Source organism: Lepisma saccharinum, chromosome 4 (assembly GCF_977018435.1).
Source record: "Lepisma saccharinum chromosome 4, izLepSacc3.1, whole genome shotgun sequence".
Lineage (NCBI taxonomy): Eukaryota > Metazoa > Arthropoda > Insecta > Zygentoma > Lepismatidae > Lepisma > Lepisma saccharinum.
The window spans coordinates 53,735,601-53,754,983 of NC_139232.1; the positions used below are offsets into that span (position 1 = coordinate 53,735,601).

Consider the following 19,383-nt stretch of genomic DNA (forward strand, 5'->3'; position numbering starts at 1 on the left):
TGAAAAGTGGAATTCGTAATGCAATATTTCTGATTCCGTGTAACGTAGTGACATAGGCCTGTGTATTGAGGCTCTACATCAAATATTGAGATAAATAATCAGGGCAGATTTTAAAATATTGGAGCCTGTTATTATTGTCTTTAATGTTCTTAAATGATATTTAAAGACATGAAAACTTAAAACTCTGTGACGCAACAGCCCTTGAGTCCCAAGGTCTAGCTAGCGACTTTTTCATTGGTTGACATCGGCATTCTCATGGCAGCTTTCTAGATTAAACCTTCCTATTATTACTTCCAAAGTTTCACAAATGTTCTCACGATACTGGGTCAACACCGAAATTTAGGTAAAGAATTTTCATCGAACAGAAATTAACGGGAAGGAAATAAATTGATATGTTTCGTGTAAACATTCGTTTAAAAACAATCGAGAACTAATAATCCCAAGTGTAGGCGGGGGAAATAAATGAAACTGACGATCATTGTAAGATTGTCGTCTGTAAACATTTTTGCAAGGAGAAGAAAAATAATAAAACCATAAATCGACAATAATCACTGTTAAATAACCTATCATCTCCATGCTAACGCGAGCATTTTCGTCTATGACATTTTTATTGTTGTTGTACAAGGAGACCTCAAGCACTTCTTTTTTTCTGTGTGAATTGCCAATATGCAAATAAGATTTTCGCAAGGATGATAATATTCATCGTCATTTACATCAATTAAGTGATTATGCCTGGTTACATTGATGAGGGGTTCCCCAGGCAGTGGAACCAGTACTTTGATATTGTATTTGCAGTGTGGCCAGGAAGCAGTGGCGTCGCGTGGGGTTCACATACAGGTGTTCACAATAATTGTTTATACTGAATGGAGATTTACTCCTCTCCCTTGTAACTTCATCTTCAATTTAAAAAGTAAGAATAACAGTTCAACTTATTTTCAACTATTTCCCACAAAAATCATGCTATATTTGAAATAATACATTTTTTTATTCAATTAACACCCTTTTAATTACGCAATTTACAATTAGTAATGGTTAGTGCAAACTAATTAGTATAACATGCAATCTCAGGTATGTACAATGCAAGACTACCATACTTCGCAATCTACTTTCTATTACACCGACCATATGTTATAGTGCAGAAGGCCTTAGAAAGTTCGCTTCGCGGGCTTACAGCAGACAACAATATGGGGGTGTGTCTGCGAGAACCAATCAGGTCCGCGAATGAGCGAGCCCGGTTGCCACAGCTAACTCGCTGCACCCTTCTGGAAGGGTGAATGACCTCTCCCTCTTGCTACCTCGGCCTATTTGTTCGGCTGAGGAGCAGACGACACGAGAGTATCGGCAATAGTGTGCGAGCGACGTCTGCTGTTAGCCCGCGAAACGCTCTTTCTAAGGCCTTCTCCACTATAACCAACCACATTCATTCAGCATTGAAAGCACGTGCATCGTTAGCGGGACAGAGGGGAGGACGCGTCCAATCCAGAAAAAAAATATTTTGTATGTAAGATATTTGGGAATTATACAGAATGACCTCGCCCCGCCCACAATAACTCGGTTGGGATGCTTATGATTGACGTATCAGTCAATGTGACATTCCATATGTTCCTTCTTCCCTCGTGTTTCGTATTTTCCCTCCTTTCACCCCTGTTTTTGTCCATAAATTATCGCCTCCAAACAATAAACAAGGAAAACAAAAGAGCGCGTTCATAACGTTGCATCCACATAACCAATTGTACTTCGTGTACCAGTCATTTTTGAATGTTCTTTTAAACACGCGTTTGGGAGTACTTGCCTCTTGTACAACGTAGAGTTCCGGCTGGTGAAGGCCCATCCTTTTTACTTCAGTTCGTTCTGCTTCGCTCTTTCGCGAAAATGGAATTTCTTTCAAACTCCTAACAGTATTCATAGTGTACAAAACAAAACACAACACTACACACACACACACACACACACACACACCATCACACACACACACACACGCACGGACGTCTGAAAGTCAATGCACGTAAGTTCACGCAACCGCTTGCCAATAGATATCGCGCTCTCCAACAGTCGACACCACTCTAACCGCGTTTTACCGGTTGCCGCCAAAGAGCACAGGCTTTATTATTGCCCCGCAAAAGGAAGAGAAATTGACCTTTCCAAAAATAACGTGTCCCTTGCAGGTCTCCCACAGCAACAGTGTTGCCAACAACTGAAACGCAGAAGTTGCTAAATCTTCAACATGCGCTAAAAGTTGCTGAATCAAATTTACTGGTGAAAAATGCAAAATATATTTTTAAAAAGTGCTGTAAAGAACAACTTACATCAGGTTTATTCCAACCAATAAATTAAATTTCAATGTTTGTGCGTTTATATGTACATTAAAAAATACTTAATTTCAAATGAGAATTTTATGCATATTTCATTTTAACTTTCTAACTTCAAAGAAGAAAATGTTATGTGTAGCAAAAATGCATTTCTAGTATTCTGAAAGTTATATTTTGTTCTTCACAATAAGCATATTCCAATAACGTAGAGAATAGTAAAAATAATTTACTAACATCAATTAAATTTTTTACGGTAACAGCTATTTAGGCCTAGGACTCCATACTATTCTGAGTATAGTTACCAGAAAAATGCGCGTTCAATTGATGTAAATGTAGTCGGCACTTTCCTTTGCAAGTTAATTCGGTGAGAGTTCTTTTTTTATTTTTCATTAAAAGCGTCGATTACTAAAAAAAAGTTGCACAGTCTGAATTGCCCTTAGCCGCACATGCGCAAATCATATAAACCTTGAAAGATATGTAACTCCTGCAGACTAGTTTCTAAAGAAAAGTCGCTCGTCACTATTCCGTGAACTTTAGATCCCACTGGAATTTAAAATCCTCCAGGTTTAGCGACTTCTCACTAAAGTTTGCAACTATGTAGTGAGACAGTCTCGAGTCCCCCTAGGCATGCCTTGTATATGCTGCACTCTGGTGCCGAATGCAAGAAGTATTGCCGCTTGAATCAGGGCTCCCAGCACCATATGTTCGCAGAGCCCAGTGAACACTTTCGCGGTATAGTGGCCAACAGCCCGTTAGCTGCCAGTTCACAACACACAACACAGCAATTGTGTTCATCGCAACCGTGCAACACAGGAGTCAGTGTTACCAACTATCTAAAAAAGTTATCAGACGTGAAAGACGTCAACTCCGAGTAAATTGTGTGTATATATTCGAACATCAAAAAAGTATTTTTTTCAATTAAATATATATATATGTGTGTGTGTGTGTGTGTGTGCATTTAATATGTACGTAATTTAAAACATATACATGAGTGTTCACGTGCTCATGCGAACATTATCACGCGACGCGCCTGCCAGGAAGGGAGTCCCGAAAGTTGAAGTTAAATGATGAATGATGCTAGTAGTTGCAAGGATTGCACAAAGGCCTTATTTGTTTACGAAACTGAATATGCTGGTATATGATTACAGAACAGAATTAGTTTCTCTTTAGATACTGACCTCTTTTGCTCGTCCTGCAAAGCACCCAGAAGCTAAAGACCAGTGCAAAACCAATCGCCCGTATTTATTACAAACTCGTTCTTCAAGCTATGCAAAAAACCTCCAGTTCCTTCCGAAGATGATGGCTTGTCTGTCTTAATTAACCAATTCAATTTATCTGCATTCGCTGATTTATAGAGGTAACATGCCTGTGGTTAAAACAGTCTGAGTTATGAAGCGATTAGAGGAGGAGGGGGAAGAAAAATAACACAACAAGAAGACCTCAAAAATGAGGAGACACTTTGCATCAGTTTTACATTCCAGTGATGTTAAGCTCGGCGTACAAATGGGCCTTCGTGAAGAAACCAGCAGTTTTTATTTCGTCTCTGATGTGCGTAAGGTTTACGTAGCGGAAGAGAAGAGAGCCATAGACCAAATTTTACCACCCATTCTTCTATTGTGATGCTAATGCTCCATGTGTGAATGTTTCTTTCTCTCCCCCCTCCACTGAATATGTAACAAGACGTTCACAATTTCAGTTCGAGCTGCTGGTGGGATATTATAGGCAATTTATCTTCTTCCTCTGACGTGTGCGCGTTTCACGTTGGCAATTTTGCAGTGTTCGCTCCGAGGTACATCAGCTCTTTCCTGTCTGCAAGAGTTCTGGACGGATGACCTGGAGGGGGATTCTGAGGATCATTGCCTTCACGGTTTCCATGTGGAAAGACTCGCACGACGAAAAGCGCAAGTGCTGCCACTGCTTACCTCAAAATGAAGCTCGAGAGAATGGTCCTTAGCAAGAAAGGTTTGGAAGTTGGTTGGATGACACGTGAAATCAACTGGAAGGGTATACGGTGAGAAAGAGACGATAGAAGATGGTAAGAAATAGGAAAACGTGTGAGATTAACCCTTAACTACTTTCGTGTTTTTTGGTTACACAACTACTATGGTAGGGTCAAAACTGACCTCGATTTTTTTAAAACTTAGTGAGGATGGACTACGTATTTTTTGAAGGTTCTAATTGACTGTGACCATTCTTTGTACATTTTAAAGGCAGAAAACTATAGTAAATTATCAATCTGTACAAAAAAGTATATTCTTGAAACGTAGTAAAAAAAGTTACAGATTTTTCCAAACGAAATTCAAACCCTTCTTAACTATGCACAACATTGTGAATACCTAATATGACAATGAAATTATACTCAAGTATTGTGTAATAGTACTAAACTTAGAATAAAATAATAATAATCAGATCACTGTATCATATGAAAGAAAATGACACACATGTAGAGCAGCCACAGGCTGAACTTCGCCCATGAATAAAGAATTTCTAATGCTAATGCTAATATAAAATATAGAATTACGTATATCTCTGGTAAAATGTACCATTGCACAACATTAAAAGAACAACTTTTTAATTCCCAGGACATTTCTCAAATATGAAGAGGGCATGAGAATGTACTTTCCTTACTCACACTCATACCATATTTGTCACACACACATGGGGCCTAATGTTCTATGTTCACTTTCATTGTCACTTTCCTCCATGTTCACATTTGCATAAGGAACTACTGCAGATTCACTGTCACTCTCGTCACTGTCTGACTGTTGTAAAAAAGTAAAAATATCTCGGCCAGTTAAGCGCCTGATCATGCCTAGTCATTTTACAGAAAGCAACGCACTGATCACAAAATAAAAAAGGCTACGCAACTACTATTGTGGGGTCAAGTATGACCCCCGTACTGATATTTCACCGCAACAGTTGGCGCCACCTGCACGAATTGTCTCCGCTCTACAAGCACACGGACTGGATTGAGAATATAACAGAAACACAACCTAGTGGCAAATAAAAAAAATACTCGGGTGGGGTCAACTATGACCCCACCATAGTAGTTGAGGGTTAATCAGCGTGCAAATAATATAAAAAAAACTGTCATGGTCTATGGTCTACAGAGGTTGAATCGACACCCCCTCAGGACCCTATTAGGAAGACCAACAGCGATGAAGCATCTTCAGGACGCAGAAAGGACAGAAAACTAGACAGAATATGCAATATAGTAGAAAGCATTTGTAAGGGTAATGGATAGCGTCAAGATTTCAGATCATGGTGTAATTTCAATTTCTTGAACATAGTGAACAACTTCAGCTTGGGAACAAGTACATGAAATGAATTTTATGCAAATTGAAATATTAGTTTTGTCTTAAACTATACGTAACTATTTCAAGAAATTAATCTGAAAACTAATTTTCCACTTTTTCACTGTAATTTCAGATAAAGTAAATTATTGCATAGTTATTTATAAGTTATCTCTTCTGCCACCTGTTGTCGGTTTTAGCGAAAATTTAGAAACCGATTTTCACACATTTACCATATACAGCGTGTCCATAAATATACTGTCATACTTTAAAGTGGTATCACGTCGCTTTGGATAATCGTATTTAAATGAAATTGGTGACATTTGAAAGAAAAACTCAAATATTTTTGTGCATGTCAACAATGGACACCAATATCAGCAATGGACAACAATGAACGAGATCAAACATAGAAACTGAAATAAATTCACTCCTGACAACAATGGACGATGCGGGTTCATTGTTGGATATTTAGCAGGCAGGCAGGTTACATGTGAATGTTTTCCTTTAAAATTTTGTTGTTATTACAAAAGATTTAAGAACGTAGTTGGTGTGTTTTAGAATATCATTTCACGCAGAGTTTGGTGAACGTGTTGGTGTGTTTTATCATTCTACGCAGAGTTTGGTGAAGGTTCGGCGTGCGGATTGAAGTGGTTATGGCGACCCCACAAGAACGTAGTTGGTGTGTTTTAGAATATGGGGTTACATAAAAGATTGTGTCTATGTACCCCCTATGCCTCAAAACCTGCAAGAACTGCAAATTCGCATCACTTCTGCAATCCAGTCCATCCCTGTGGATATGTTGGAGCGTGTGTGGCATGAACGGGAATATCGCCTTGATGTCTGCAGGGCAACTCGTGGGGGGCACATTCAATGTCTATGAGTTGTAAAATAAAATATTTGAGTTTTTCTTCCAAGTGTCACCAATTTCATTTAAATACGATTATCCAAAGCGACGTAATACCACTTTAAAGTATGACAGTATATTTATGGACACGGTGTATATTAATTGCCAAAATTTATTTGAAAAGAAAGCACGATGAAATATAATAATCATTCGCTCAAGGACCGCAATAGAATCCTCATCATCATTTAGTCCCTCTCTAAAAGAGGGTTAACAACTTTATGATTGCCCTATAAAAATAACGAACTTTCTTTGTTAACGTGCTATTGCGCCGAAAGAAAGAAAAAAAATTACAAGCAACGGGGTTTATCAAAACGCAAATGTCCCATTAACCTTCCCTCCTTCAAAAGAAAGGCAGGCAACAATACCAGCAACAATTATGTTAATTCACAGAGAAGAGGCGATAAACTTCTCTTTATCGAGTTGTTTCCGGTAACCAGCCTCATTAGGGAAGTTCCCGTGGGAATAGAAACAGGAGAACATGGGACTTTTTTTTTACTTACAGAACGCATTTATTACATTTCTGCTAGACGGGTGTGCGTTTTCTTTTTTCTGTAAACTTGCAATAAGAAAAATAAAGCCTTATGGTCTGAAAGTTCTTTCCTCACACTAGTGGAAGAAGTACCTGGAGGAAAGCCCTGAATTTCTATGTTGATCCAGCATCGTAAGGATACAATGTATAGATGAAAAGTATGTTCCCCGTCCAGAAGGTGATGACAGCGGCGATGGGACTCAAAAGTCGTTTTCATTGAGAGTTTCTTGGTCCTGATACATCTGTTGCAGCTGTATATTTATAAGGCAGTAACTATGCAAGCTACTTCTGGGTGACATTAGTAGTTTCATATACTTTAAGGATGAGTTTAACACATGAGGACATTAAGAAGTGCATTGCTAATCACTAAAAAGCACAGGAAGGCACTACCAGCACGAGAAGACGACTTTTTATGAAACTGAGACGAGAACGAGACCTAACTGTTCTAGTCTTATCTACACGAGAACAAGAATGGACCCTTAAAATCGAGACGCGACCGAAATGTTCGAGATTTGTCGCGGCTAGGCACATCAATAAGGTGGTTACATGATTACTTACAGAGTATTTATGCATTTTGTTCATCGTAGTTGCAACATTGAACATGTACGTGTGCCGTGCGGTTGCATACTTTTAGGATAAAAATGTATCTTTTTCAAGGGTTCGTAGCGTCGAAACGAGAAGTGAAAATGAAAAATATGTTACTTAAAAAGTTGTCTGCTATAATGACCTCTGTACGCTGCAAACGTTTGTGAAGTGACAAACTATATACGTCACGATACCGAGACTAGAAAGGGACAGAGTCTCGTCAGGTGTCGACACCATCCCTAGTTCACTTGCGGGAGAAACTGAGAGAAAAGTTACGGCTGAGAGGAACCAGCGTGGAAATAACAGAAACCTCTGTCTGTCAGGATCTGTGCTTTACAGTGCTTGAATCAACATATCTCAGTACAGAGACCAAGAACAATAAATCGCAGAAAAGACTGATAACTTGACAGAATCTACAATATACTTTCTGTTTTCATGGAACAATTCCTACGAGTATGGATGGTACCAAGAAGAGATAAAACATAACAACTCTGGTAATGGATAACTCTACGATTTCCAGGAAAAATGATTACAAAGAAAAATGGTTGGTTTGTTGCTTTGATGTTGTAAGTCTACTTTAGGCACAGTAAGGCTAATCGGGACCGGATCTACAGTTTAAAGTGGGATCCGAACCACTACGTGCCTCCGTCAGGTATCGAACAAGATTACAAGGCGACGGCGTTACAAGGAAAAATGATCAATGAGCCATACAGCACTGTAGCCATGACAACGTTTGCGTCCTTCTGAAGGCAACGGCGAACGTAGAGTGCCAGTTTCCAGGTCAACCGCTGCCGGAAGGAGATCGCCAAGGATTAATTTGCTCTTAGTCTTAGACTCAACAGTCCTATGACAACTGTTGATGGATGTTGTCAAGGGAATGCCGTCATAACCTTACGTCATGATCAGCTAATATATTCTGATCATCATTTCATTGCAACTATTGTTTCTTTTGGTATTCTTTACGTCGCATGTTTACGGCGATAAGTTCACGGTGCTTTACTCGGGAATCGAATCGAGGACAACTAGTTTTGCAGCGCATTACACTAGCCGTTAAAAAAAGCCTAAAATGGCACGTTTATAGCAGCAAAAAAATAGTTTGTTGTCAGAGCACTGCGACAGGTGTGGGAACAAAATTGGTTTGCATGTCCTGATTTAAAAAATAATGAGTTTCGAGACAAGCGTCTGCTTTATGTGATTTCATGCACAGTAAGGCTAATTGGGACTGGATCTACAGTTTAAACTGGGATCCGAACCACTATGTTCCTCCACCGGGTATCGAACCCGGGACCCCTTGATTACAAGGCGAGGACGCTACCACTACGCCATCGGGGAGACTACATCCAGGGTTTGAATCACTGCTTGAGCATGGGTTTTTTGTGAGTCTCCCTTCATCAATTTTATCATATCATCACTCATCCTCATCTTCGCGATTAGCAAAAGTGGGAGAAAAGCAAAGTAGAATAAACCAAATCAATCAATCATTTGACTAAAACAGAATCTGTGTCACAACAGGTCTTAGAGAACCAAGGTCAGGCAAAGCGGATTTTCATTGGTTGAAGAAATCCAATAGAGTCCTCATTTGCCTATCTGACCAGTGACCATTATGTGGATTTAAAAGAAAAAAAAACTTTGTCCTACAAAAGATTTATAGCGTCGTTCAACAGGACATAAAACGTTCGGGATTATTGACAGAATTGAGATTCGAGGCTACAGATTTGAACCTTCGACCTTCGAAACGGGATACGAAGATGAAAATTATGTGGTTCCTCGCCCTATGGTGCTCTGTGGGCCCAAAGTTCAACCACGAAAGGATCTTCAACATTTCGCAACTAAACACATCGTTGCAACCGGAATAGAGGAAGAAGATTGTTCGAATCACGTTGCTACACAAGCAGAGACTGAAAATCCGCCCATTGTCCAATCCCTCATTGTCAAACGCAGTGCGTCAACTACCCACGTGGAATTCCACGCAAGTTCTCACGCCGACGCACGTAATGTCGGCTGCGTTAGCGGAAACTTGCGTAAATGGTTGCTTAATATCCAATCAACGAAGGTCAGTGATTTCATCTCCTGTCCCCTACCATATTAAGATGCAGAGATTGTGGCGACAGGTTAATGTTCATCGAGCCTGGATGCTTTACTTAAGTCGTTCTCTTGCCTAGCTTCAGTCATACGAGCGTAGGACTGGAGTGGAGAATTATCTTTTACAATGCAACTTCAACCAGAAGAACCATTGACACTGTTAGATTTGTATTATGAGTACTGTTTCTGATGTCCACCATATGCGCAGATAGGCTAATCTGGACTGGACCTACAGTTTTGAAATGGTAACCGAACCACTATGTGTCTCCACATATCGAACCCGGAACCCCTTGGTTGTAAGACGACGACATTACCACCACGCTTTGAATTATGGATGTAGGCAGTGGTGGCGATCAGGAGGGGCGAGGAGGGCAGTTGCCTCTCCCCCACTATTTGCCATTTTTGCCCCGTCACTATGCTAAACCTTATTTACAAAGGGAAATAAACTGTCCTTGTCCCCCGATTTTGGAACCCAATCGCCTTCACTGGATGTAGGGAATAATTTGCTCACCGGTGGCTCTATTAATATGTGTAAACACGCACACACAGAGAGACAGACATTACTCGTAGTAGCAAGAACAGCGTAACTGCAAAATTGCCACTCTTTAAGATATTGACATTTGAATAATTTCAGTGATGCTGATTACATTGCTTGTCCATATTAGTAACTTTTAAACAATTCTTGGAATGTTCTGTAAATAATCAATATACCTTTGAAGAAACACAGGTTTTGCATAACTCATGTTGGAAATACGGTGTGCAATTTATACAATTTTAGTAAAAACATTTATTTGCAATAACCTTGACACTATAGTGGAGTGGAACCACAAGCAAAGAAACCTGTGCAGACCCGCGACTCCTGTGCACCGTACTCTTGCGTGGAGGGGAGGGGGAGAGTGGACCGTGCTTCTTTATGGCCCGAGCTGAACGGAAGAAGGGAAAGCTGCGCTGGGACTTTTCGTCCAAGGTTTTTTTTTCCTTGTTGTCGCTCTATAAATGCTTTTATTAGTACTGAATGCGAACTTCTGTACTGTCTTCATTCTCATCTCTGAGACCTGCAAAGCTGCACGCAATGCTTTGAAAAGCTGGGATGCTTTTTCCACCCCCTAAAAGTAGGCAAATTGCTATGCTTGCGAGTTACATAAGTCTTTAAAACTTTTAAGAAAAATATGCAAATTTTGTGCAGGCATGCAGCAGAAAAAATCTGGGGAGAAGTCAAGACGTTGGCTTAGAATTAAATCCGGTGGAGGAGTTTCCTGGAGGACCTATGATCCACCTAGGATCAAAGGGAAATTAACCCCGTCACCACGTTGATAGATCTGAGAATGTCACATAGTGAAGCAGTTTTGTTTTAGGTGAAATTGTCAATCACTAAAACGTGGAACGAAACGAGACTTTGGAATTGTAAATCTCGGTCTCGTCTTGATTTTAAAGATGTCTGGCTCGTTCCCGGTCTCGACAAGTCTCGAAGGGTCTGGTTTCGTTTTCGTCTAAATGTGGTTCTCTTTGCTTCTCTAGAAGAGTGAATTCAATCCACGCAATAATCCTCCATATTGTTTTGGGAAGGATTCTAATCGGACTGAGAGAGAGAAAGAGATAGCAGGGAGAGAGAGAAGAGAGGAAAGAGGAAGAGAGAGAGCGGAAGATAGTGAGAGAGGAAAGGCTCTCTTCTTCTTCTTCTTCTTCTTCTTCTTCTTCTTCTCTCCCTGTTTTATCCCTTCTCCATCTCTCAAGGAGATGGAGAGAGAGAGAGAGAGAGAGAGAGAGAGAGAGAGAAAGCTTTATTCTTCTTCTTCTTCTTCTCTCCTTATTCCCTCTTTTATCGCTTCTAAATCTCTCAGAGAGAGAGAGAGAAAGAGAGAGGGAAGTATCTATTTCTGCTTCTTCATGTATTTCTTTTTTATGCCTTCTCCACTTCAGAGGGGGAGAGGGGGGAGAGAGAGAGAGAAAGGAGAGAAAGAGAAGAGAAATGAGAAAAGACAGAAATAAAGAGATAACGAAACTAATTCCTCGAAAGAATAGTCATTTTCTAAAAAGTATTCGCGAGAGAGGCCATTAGTTGGAATCATATTACGCATGAATGAGTGCACTTTAACATAGAATATACCAGACAGCTACTGTGGTACAAGTTGCAAGCAAGGGAAAAAAACTGGAAACAGAAGCCAGTTCATGCAGAACAAGCAGATTGCTCATGTATGTCTTGGGAATGTCCCACTGACCCATTAGTCGCGTGCTATTATCGGTGACGTGATCACCCTCCACACACCCACGCTTGCGAAGCATGTCTCTTGGTTCATGTGATGCACAGAGGCCACATTTGCACGAAGGTTGCAAAACTTGTTTGTTCCAGAGACAATACAAAGAGCACAGCTTTGTCTCTTAACAGTCTTCCTCACCTGTCCACGTCAGTCACCTACCTATAAAAGGATAAGAGAAATTTTGTGGTTGTTCTTGGCGTCAAACTCGACGCCCCTTAGGTTCATGGACGCTGATCAAACCGACGATCCACGAGAGGGCGGGAACGTAGTCAACCAGCAAGTGAGAAAATTTGCGGAAAATAGTTCTCAAGGACAGGCGCACTTTGGGGACTGTAGCATAATTTTTTTTTAAAAAAAAATACAACCCACAATAAAAAAAATTGGGAATAAATAGTCCTCAATAATAGGATCAATCCTGGAATTGCTACATCAAAATTTTCAGGAGACGAAGCCAACAGTAATGAAAGTAAATAGTTCTCAAGAAATCCTGGGGATTTCAGCATCAACGTTTCCAACAATAATAATAATTGTAGCAATAAAAACATAAAGCAAAGTAAAGTGCTCCCCTGTGCTTTGCACCAGGCCATGAAGGCGTATAGAGGGTGTGAGGTTAGGGCCCCACACTTTCTTGATCTCGGCCGAGCTGGCGGTAATGTGATCAGCACCACGCCCCTGGCCGCCTTTACCCCCCACAGTTTCCTCCAGATACCCACTTTATGCGACGCTGGGTGGGCGCCGGAGCCGCTTGAACAGGTTGAAAAAGTCCCGGTTCTCCCCCGCCGGGGACCGAACCCGGGTCTCTCGCATGGTAGTCAGACGCCCTAACGACTATTTTTTTGTTAGATATAAAGGAATACCCCCTATGCGGAAGTATATCATTCACACGACTTTCACTCATATCAATTGGACTATTTTCTCAGGACAGACAAACACAAATACCCATGCCTTATCTGGGACTCGAACCCGGAACCCCTGGCGTTGTAGCGCGCTGTGCTAACCACTCTGCCACGGAGGTCGACCCGACAGAGCTACCGCGGCTGTAGCAATAATAATAATAATAATAATAATAATAATAATAATAATAATAATAGTAATAATAATAATAATAATAATAATAATAATATCATCTTTTGTAGTGTAGTGGTAACGTTTTCATCTTGTAATCAAGAGATCCCGCGTTCGATACCCAGTGGAGGCACATAGAGGTCCGGATCTCATAAACTGTAGGTTTAGTCCCGATTAACCTATCTGTGCATGAAGTGGACATAAAACTCGCTGTGTGTTATGTCGTACACTGAAGTGCATGATCATTTTTACAGCGATTAGTTGCTTGTAGGCTATGTGCAATGCCATGGCACATCTATTACAGAGGGTTTAAAAATTGTTGCTGTAAATCAAGACCCGATCTTCAGAGTAATGCCTTTATTAGAGGTTGCACACAAGAGTTAATAACACTGTATTAACCGTTCGTCCAGTGCACATGCCTTCTGGGTTCACCCACCTGCTTTTCAAATGAGTTCCTGAGAAAAGGGTAGAAGGCGTTCAGAGCTGATTTTTCGCGCCGTCTTCATCTACTTATTAGGCTTCAAATTATAAACAAAATAAGCGATCAGAAATACAGGGTGAGTCAAAATTATGTGAACAATTTATTCTATTATCACAGGTAACATTTCAGCTTGTCACAAAAAGTGTCTTCAAGCAAGTGTAATGTCCTTCTTTTCAGTACAGAACAATCTTTGTTCTCTTGTAACAAAAAAATTCTACGAAACCAATATTATCTAGCAGTCATGACTATTAAGCGAGGGCGGCTGACCTCCTATCATATTTTGCCCCCACACTATGGCATCTTAATGCTAAGCCTTGTCTACCAAGAGAAGTAAACTGTGCTTGCTCACCCCCTCAGTTTTGGCACCCAATCGCCGAAACTATTATCTAGCATTCCCAAAGAACATTGTTAAGTCTGTGTCGAAAACAAAGTCACCGAACTTGGCTGCATTGTTAACTACTCTGAATAGTTAACAAAGATATTACATTTGCCTGACATGTGTAATAAGCTGAAATGTTACCTGCGGAAATAAATTTCTGCTCGCTTTCTTGTATTTTTTTTTTTAATTTACTATTTTGACGGTCAAGATGGAGCAATGTGTGGAACCTCACTTAGGTATATTCTAACAGTGGTGGTCTAATGGGGTGGGGACTCCCATCTAATTACACAGGAAGTTTTCGCACAGCAATTCCAGACGTCATTAAAATATTTTCCACGCGTGTGCAAAAGTATTCAAGAGAAAATCATTAAGTAGCCGCCTTAGTGATCGAACGCGTTCACAAGCTCGACACCAACGGTGTCAGATTCGAGCCATGGCGAGGCACGGGTACTTTGTCAGTGTCCTTTCATCAGTTGTTCCAATCATAATTCATTTTCATCGTCGCGATTATCCTACGCGATTAAGCGACGTAAAATAAAAACAATTCAAAATCTAATAGCCAACACTCTTCACCCGCAGGTGAAATACGCTCTTAATAACACTTTGGATAATGGATAATTATGAAGATATTTCTTATTCTCATAAGAATGTAAGGTTACTTCTAAAAATATTAGCAATTTTTGTTTTCCGTAATTCTACATGCTAATTACGGAACAGAGACATGTTTCCTCAGTTTCCAAGATGCAAATACTAAGAGGCTGATTTTCTTCCCAATATAAAGTTTTTGAAGCCCATGACACGTTCTTTTGGATGTATCAATCGCAAGTATTACTTGTGATGATTGTTAGGTGTATAACTCTCTTCCGTCCAAGTTTCAGTCAAAGAACTCGCTAAATAAGCTGCAAAACTTTATGACAAAATTAACTTTTTTCCTTATATTAAATGAAGGGTTCGGGTGTAAAACGTGGTAAGTGACATTTTGGTCATTTCTGAGTTCATTAAGAAAGAAGGATATTAGAAGCTATGCTGTAGATAAATTGTTTTCGTGTTGTGTTTACCAATTTCAGAAGGCTTCACTGAGTCCAATCCAAATTGTATGACATGGCAATTTCACTTGAAAAATTGAAGGATAACACATTTTACTTTGTAACTCAAAAATTATGAAAATGTCACTTACCGTGTTTTACACCGGAGCCATATAACATTCAGCTTGTACTTAGGCCAAGTAGTTTTGCAACTTGCTTTGACAATTACAAATGTCCCCACACCTCTTTTCTATAGTAAAAACGTGTGACCTCAATATTGGTTGACAACACTATTATCGTTTTCCGCGAACACAAATTTTTCAAACTCCTCAGTCAAGTATTTTTATTATCTGATAAAGTATCTATGAATACTTTTACACTAACAGTTATGAGGAAAACAGAATGCTAACACTGTTAGACGTTACCTTAGAATTTACAAAATTCTACAGTTAAAATTTAACAGTCTGCCAGTTAATTTACAAAAACGGGACGCAACATTTTCCTACTTAAATCTGGATATGTTACCATGCATAAAGATAGATGTTGATTATAAATTGCAATTGTGTGCATTACAATTACATTTTTTAAAACGGAATCACTAAAATTACAGTAATTAGGGTAACTATGTCATTTACACAAACGGCGATGGTGAATTTCAGTGCAGTTGGATGGCAGGAAAAATTGACAGTTTTAGACCTGCATTTTGTCCAGATAACTTTTTACAGTGTGGAAATTAAACGAAATGGTAGCATACATGAGGCATCATCATAGATAATAAGTGTTTCAAAATGCAATATCTATGGACGAAAAATGAAAATGCAGCCAGCAGTGGAACAGTTCATGCTAGAGAAACAGATGAAGTAAATAGATGTTTTTGGAATTAATTCCTCACTGTCAGGGTGATCTTAGTGAAGGTGAACCCACTGTTTTAAAACTGTTTTCTATTGGAAATGACAACAACGAATTCAATGCACAGGCTGCTTCAGTAAACGCAATTATTGGAAACGAGAGAGTTCGTACAACGGACAGCTTACTATTTAAAAAATGGCAAATTTGAGATGGTACTTACGTTGCAATGGGGTTCGGGTCTATTTCGTAGTACTTCTCCAGCGGTTCCTTCTTGACCAGCTTCGCAAGCTGGCTATCGTCCACGAGGACCACCCCATCCTGTATCTTCTTCTGGTTCCACTGCACAGGCGGGGGTTTGGATTTCCTCCCTCTACCCTTCGTCCTGCTTTGCTTCGCCGACGCTGGAGCTGGAGGGTAAATCATCTTCGACACTCTCTTTTGCACCTAAAGTCCTCGGATCGACAATCAAACAGTCACCAACGAATGAACAGAAACACTCATGAGCCAATTGACATTTCAGTCGCCAAACAGTTCTTGTGGCGTCGTTCTTCGAAGCACTGCCTCACGTGATACGCTGCTCCTCTGCACGATTGCCCGCGAACCGACCTCTCGCAGCAACAGCTCCACTTGTTCTGCTGAGGTTGTTTGTCGCCGTTTGCCTTCCAGTCTCCCGAAGGCCGCCTCTTCGCAAGGGGAGAGGCTGACGCGCAAGGACTGGAGGTATGACCAGGAGCTGCTGGGAAGAACGCTCGGTGCTCTCTCCAGGAGACCACTTGCCTTTCCTCCTTTCTCGAGTTTGCCGTTTTAGGAGCAAGTTTATGGTCTGCTCTTAGGGCGTCAAGTAGAAACGACGCTAAGGTGCAGATAAATCATGTGGAATATTGCTGCATCCATGTTCAAGCCAATTTCCTCTCTGGAGGTTGTTGAACACCTAATCTTCTAGGCTGCCTTAACTTATAGCAAGAACTGGTAAATGCTTAGCTAAGTCTATTGTGATTCTTCCAAAACCTTCGAGCACTGTCAATTGACTGTCTTTGTATTACATTGTGATTGATTGAGTTGGTGTTTTAAGTCCACTTTATGCGGGATTCGACCTACAGTTTAAAGTGGGATCTGAACAACTTGTGCCTCCAAGGGTATCGAACCCGGGACCCCTTGATTACAAGGCGACGACGCTACCACTGCGCCATCGGAGAGACCCTTGTAGTATTACATTGTATTTTCTTTGTTATGTGTACTATTCTAGCTCTTTATGCTAATACTGAACGATGGTTACATGAAAATAATGATGCTAACCTTCGTGGCGTAGTGGTTAGAACAGCGCACTACGACGCCAGAGGTCCCGGGTTTGAATCCCGGCCTCTATGGTGTTTGTGAGTGTCCCTTCATCAGCTTCATCATATCATCCCTCATCCTCATCTTCGCGAAAGTGACAGGAAAACGAAATAAAGTAAACCAAATCAACATGATAATAATAACAGAATAACAAATGTTTCATCCATAACCTGACAGAGACTCGAACACACAACCATCAAACTCGAAATCTTCAGTCCAACATTCAATTAAGGTGTTTGAAAGGATTCATATGGCATTTTAATTTCAAAGCAAGAATGCTGAATCTAGTCATATCTACTAAGATTCTTCCCCTACTTTCGTTTTTTCATTCACACATTAGGCAAGAAGGGAGAGTTGATAAATTGTATAGAAAGTTCATGTATAGAGTGCCTTGTGAACATTTTTTATTTTTGTGTTACAAAGTTCAACATCCACACACATACACACGCACACACACCCACCCACACACACACACACACACACACACACACACCCCACACCCCCCCCCCCCACACACACACACACTATATTGTGGAATGAAACAAGGGAGCCATCAGAAAAATCTCAACTATCTCAAACCATTCACTGACACTCGGTCAGAAAGTCAGCAGTCACATTCCACCGCTGTGTAAACAATGACGTCATTACATGCAACATTTCTATAAGCGCTACCGGGTTTTGTGGTGCAACAGACTCATCAAAACACACAAAACCCGGAACGGAACAATTGAGGACTAAAAGTGGTAAACGTTGTAAGTGCCAAAAGCGAAAGTGTCGAGAAATCGAATCGAATCGCACATCAGCCCGTAAGAACGTTCACACTAGTGACCTCTTTACACGCCATTTGAACTACTTAGAGGGCTACCAGCCACTTTTCACGTTTACCACATTATAAAGCATGGCACATTTCACAGTTTAACGTAGAAAACAGTGTTTGAATTATTGTGGCACTTACAGCGTTTACCAATTTTAGTCTTCAATTCATCAGCAAAGGCAAAACAGAGCAACGAAATTAAAAAGCCCAGTAAATTTGGAAAAGGGGCCAGTTGATCGCAAAAGCTATCTGCGAGAGTAAGAGCTCCAGGAGAGTCTGCTAGCTGAGGACACAGCGACGAGCGTCGAAGGAGACCCAAGGGCAACCGCTACTCCGCCATCGTCACAAGGCAGCGAGCCTTGCTCCTTTGAGCTGACGCGGTTAGCCGTATCCTCCTCCACATTACTAGGCCGACGCTCGTCATGTACATCGCCGCGAATCCCGAAGGGAACCCTGTCGCTGCGCCCGGACAGCCAAGGTCCACACAGTCAAACTTTGCCTCCCGCGGATCCGAACGCTCCACTGTCCAAGCAGGGAGTGAGAGGATAGGACAACACAATTCCAGTCGCCAGTGCCCATGCAGCCTACGCCGCCACAGAACCGGAAGACTGTGATATGATCCACATTTTTATGTGACGTCACCAGTAGAAGATATGTCACTAATGTATTTATTTTTGTAAAAGAAAGCGTAATTTCTTTGTTATTATATGTAATATTGCACCCTGTTTGTAATATATATCTTTTGTTTAATGTTTATTGTATTTTATGCTCTGTTATGAGTAGTTTAATGTATCTTCATGTTTGCAAGAGTGCACTATACGAATTTGTATTTCTAAAGATGTATAGATGTCAGTTTTGTTGATAGTATCCTTTTGTAGATAGTGAGTGATTCATCTGTACTTTAATCTGTGTTCTCGAAAATAGTATAAAAGCGAGGATATCGCGTAAGAATGATCACACTTTTTCGCCACGGATCGACGAAGCTTTTAAACTTAAAAAGAGCTCCTCGGTGTTGTGCATACATCTTGGTATGGTAGTTCGGAGCGCAAGCTAGGCCTATGTGATCATAGGTACGCCGATAGCCATGCATTGATGATATGCACAATACTGCAACCATTCTACGTCAAAAAATAAAGTTAGCCTAAGGATTAATTTGGAAATAAAAGGCTAAAGAGCGAATATTGGCTCAGTTATCATTGCATATCTCTTGGTGTGGTAGTTCGGGGCGCAAGCTAGGTCTATGTGATCATAGGCTTGCCGATAGCCACGCATTGAGTTTATGCGTTTTAATTGAGTCAATTCATCGACAAAGCGAAATCCTCGCCTTCGTCTCAAGTATAGTTGCATTATAATTGCAATAAATAAAGAATAAAACTTTTCAGTTTATACATACGGCAGTAATGTGGTTTTATTTCTCTGTGCTGTGAATATTGTATTTGCCTAACACTATCCCTGTACCTGAGAGGAGTCTGTGT

General features: G+C 40.5%; 1 protein-coding gene across 1 annotated transcript in view; it reads right to left on the reverse strand.

Annotated features, from left to right (window-relative positions):
• Positions 1–16,376, reverse strand: part of LOC145986471 (uncharacterized) — a 169,043-nt gene extending 152,667 nt beyond the window's left edge. Inside the window, exon 1 of the mRNA XM_083120518.1 lies at positions 15,980–16,376. Within this exon, the coding sequence (XP_082976644.1) occupies positions 15,980–16,182 (203 nt within the window). The 5' untranslated portion in view covers positions 16,183–16,376. The remainder of the gene's footprint in view (positions 1–15,979) is intronic.
• Between the last annotated feature and the right edge of the window lie 3,007 nt (positions 16,377–19,383).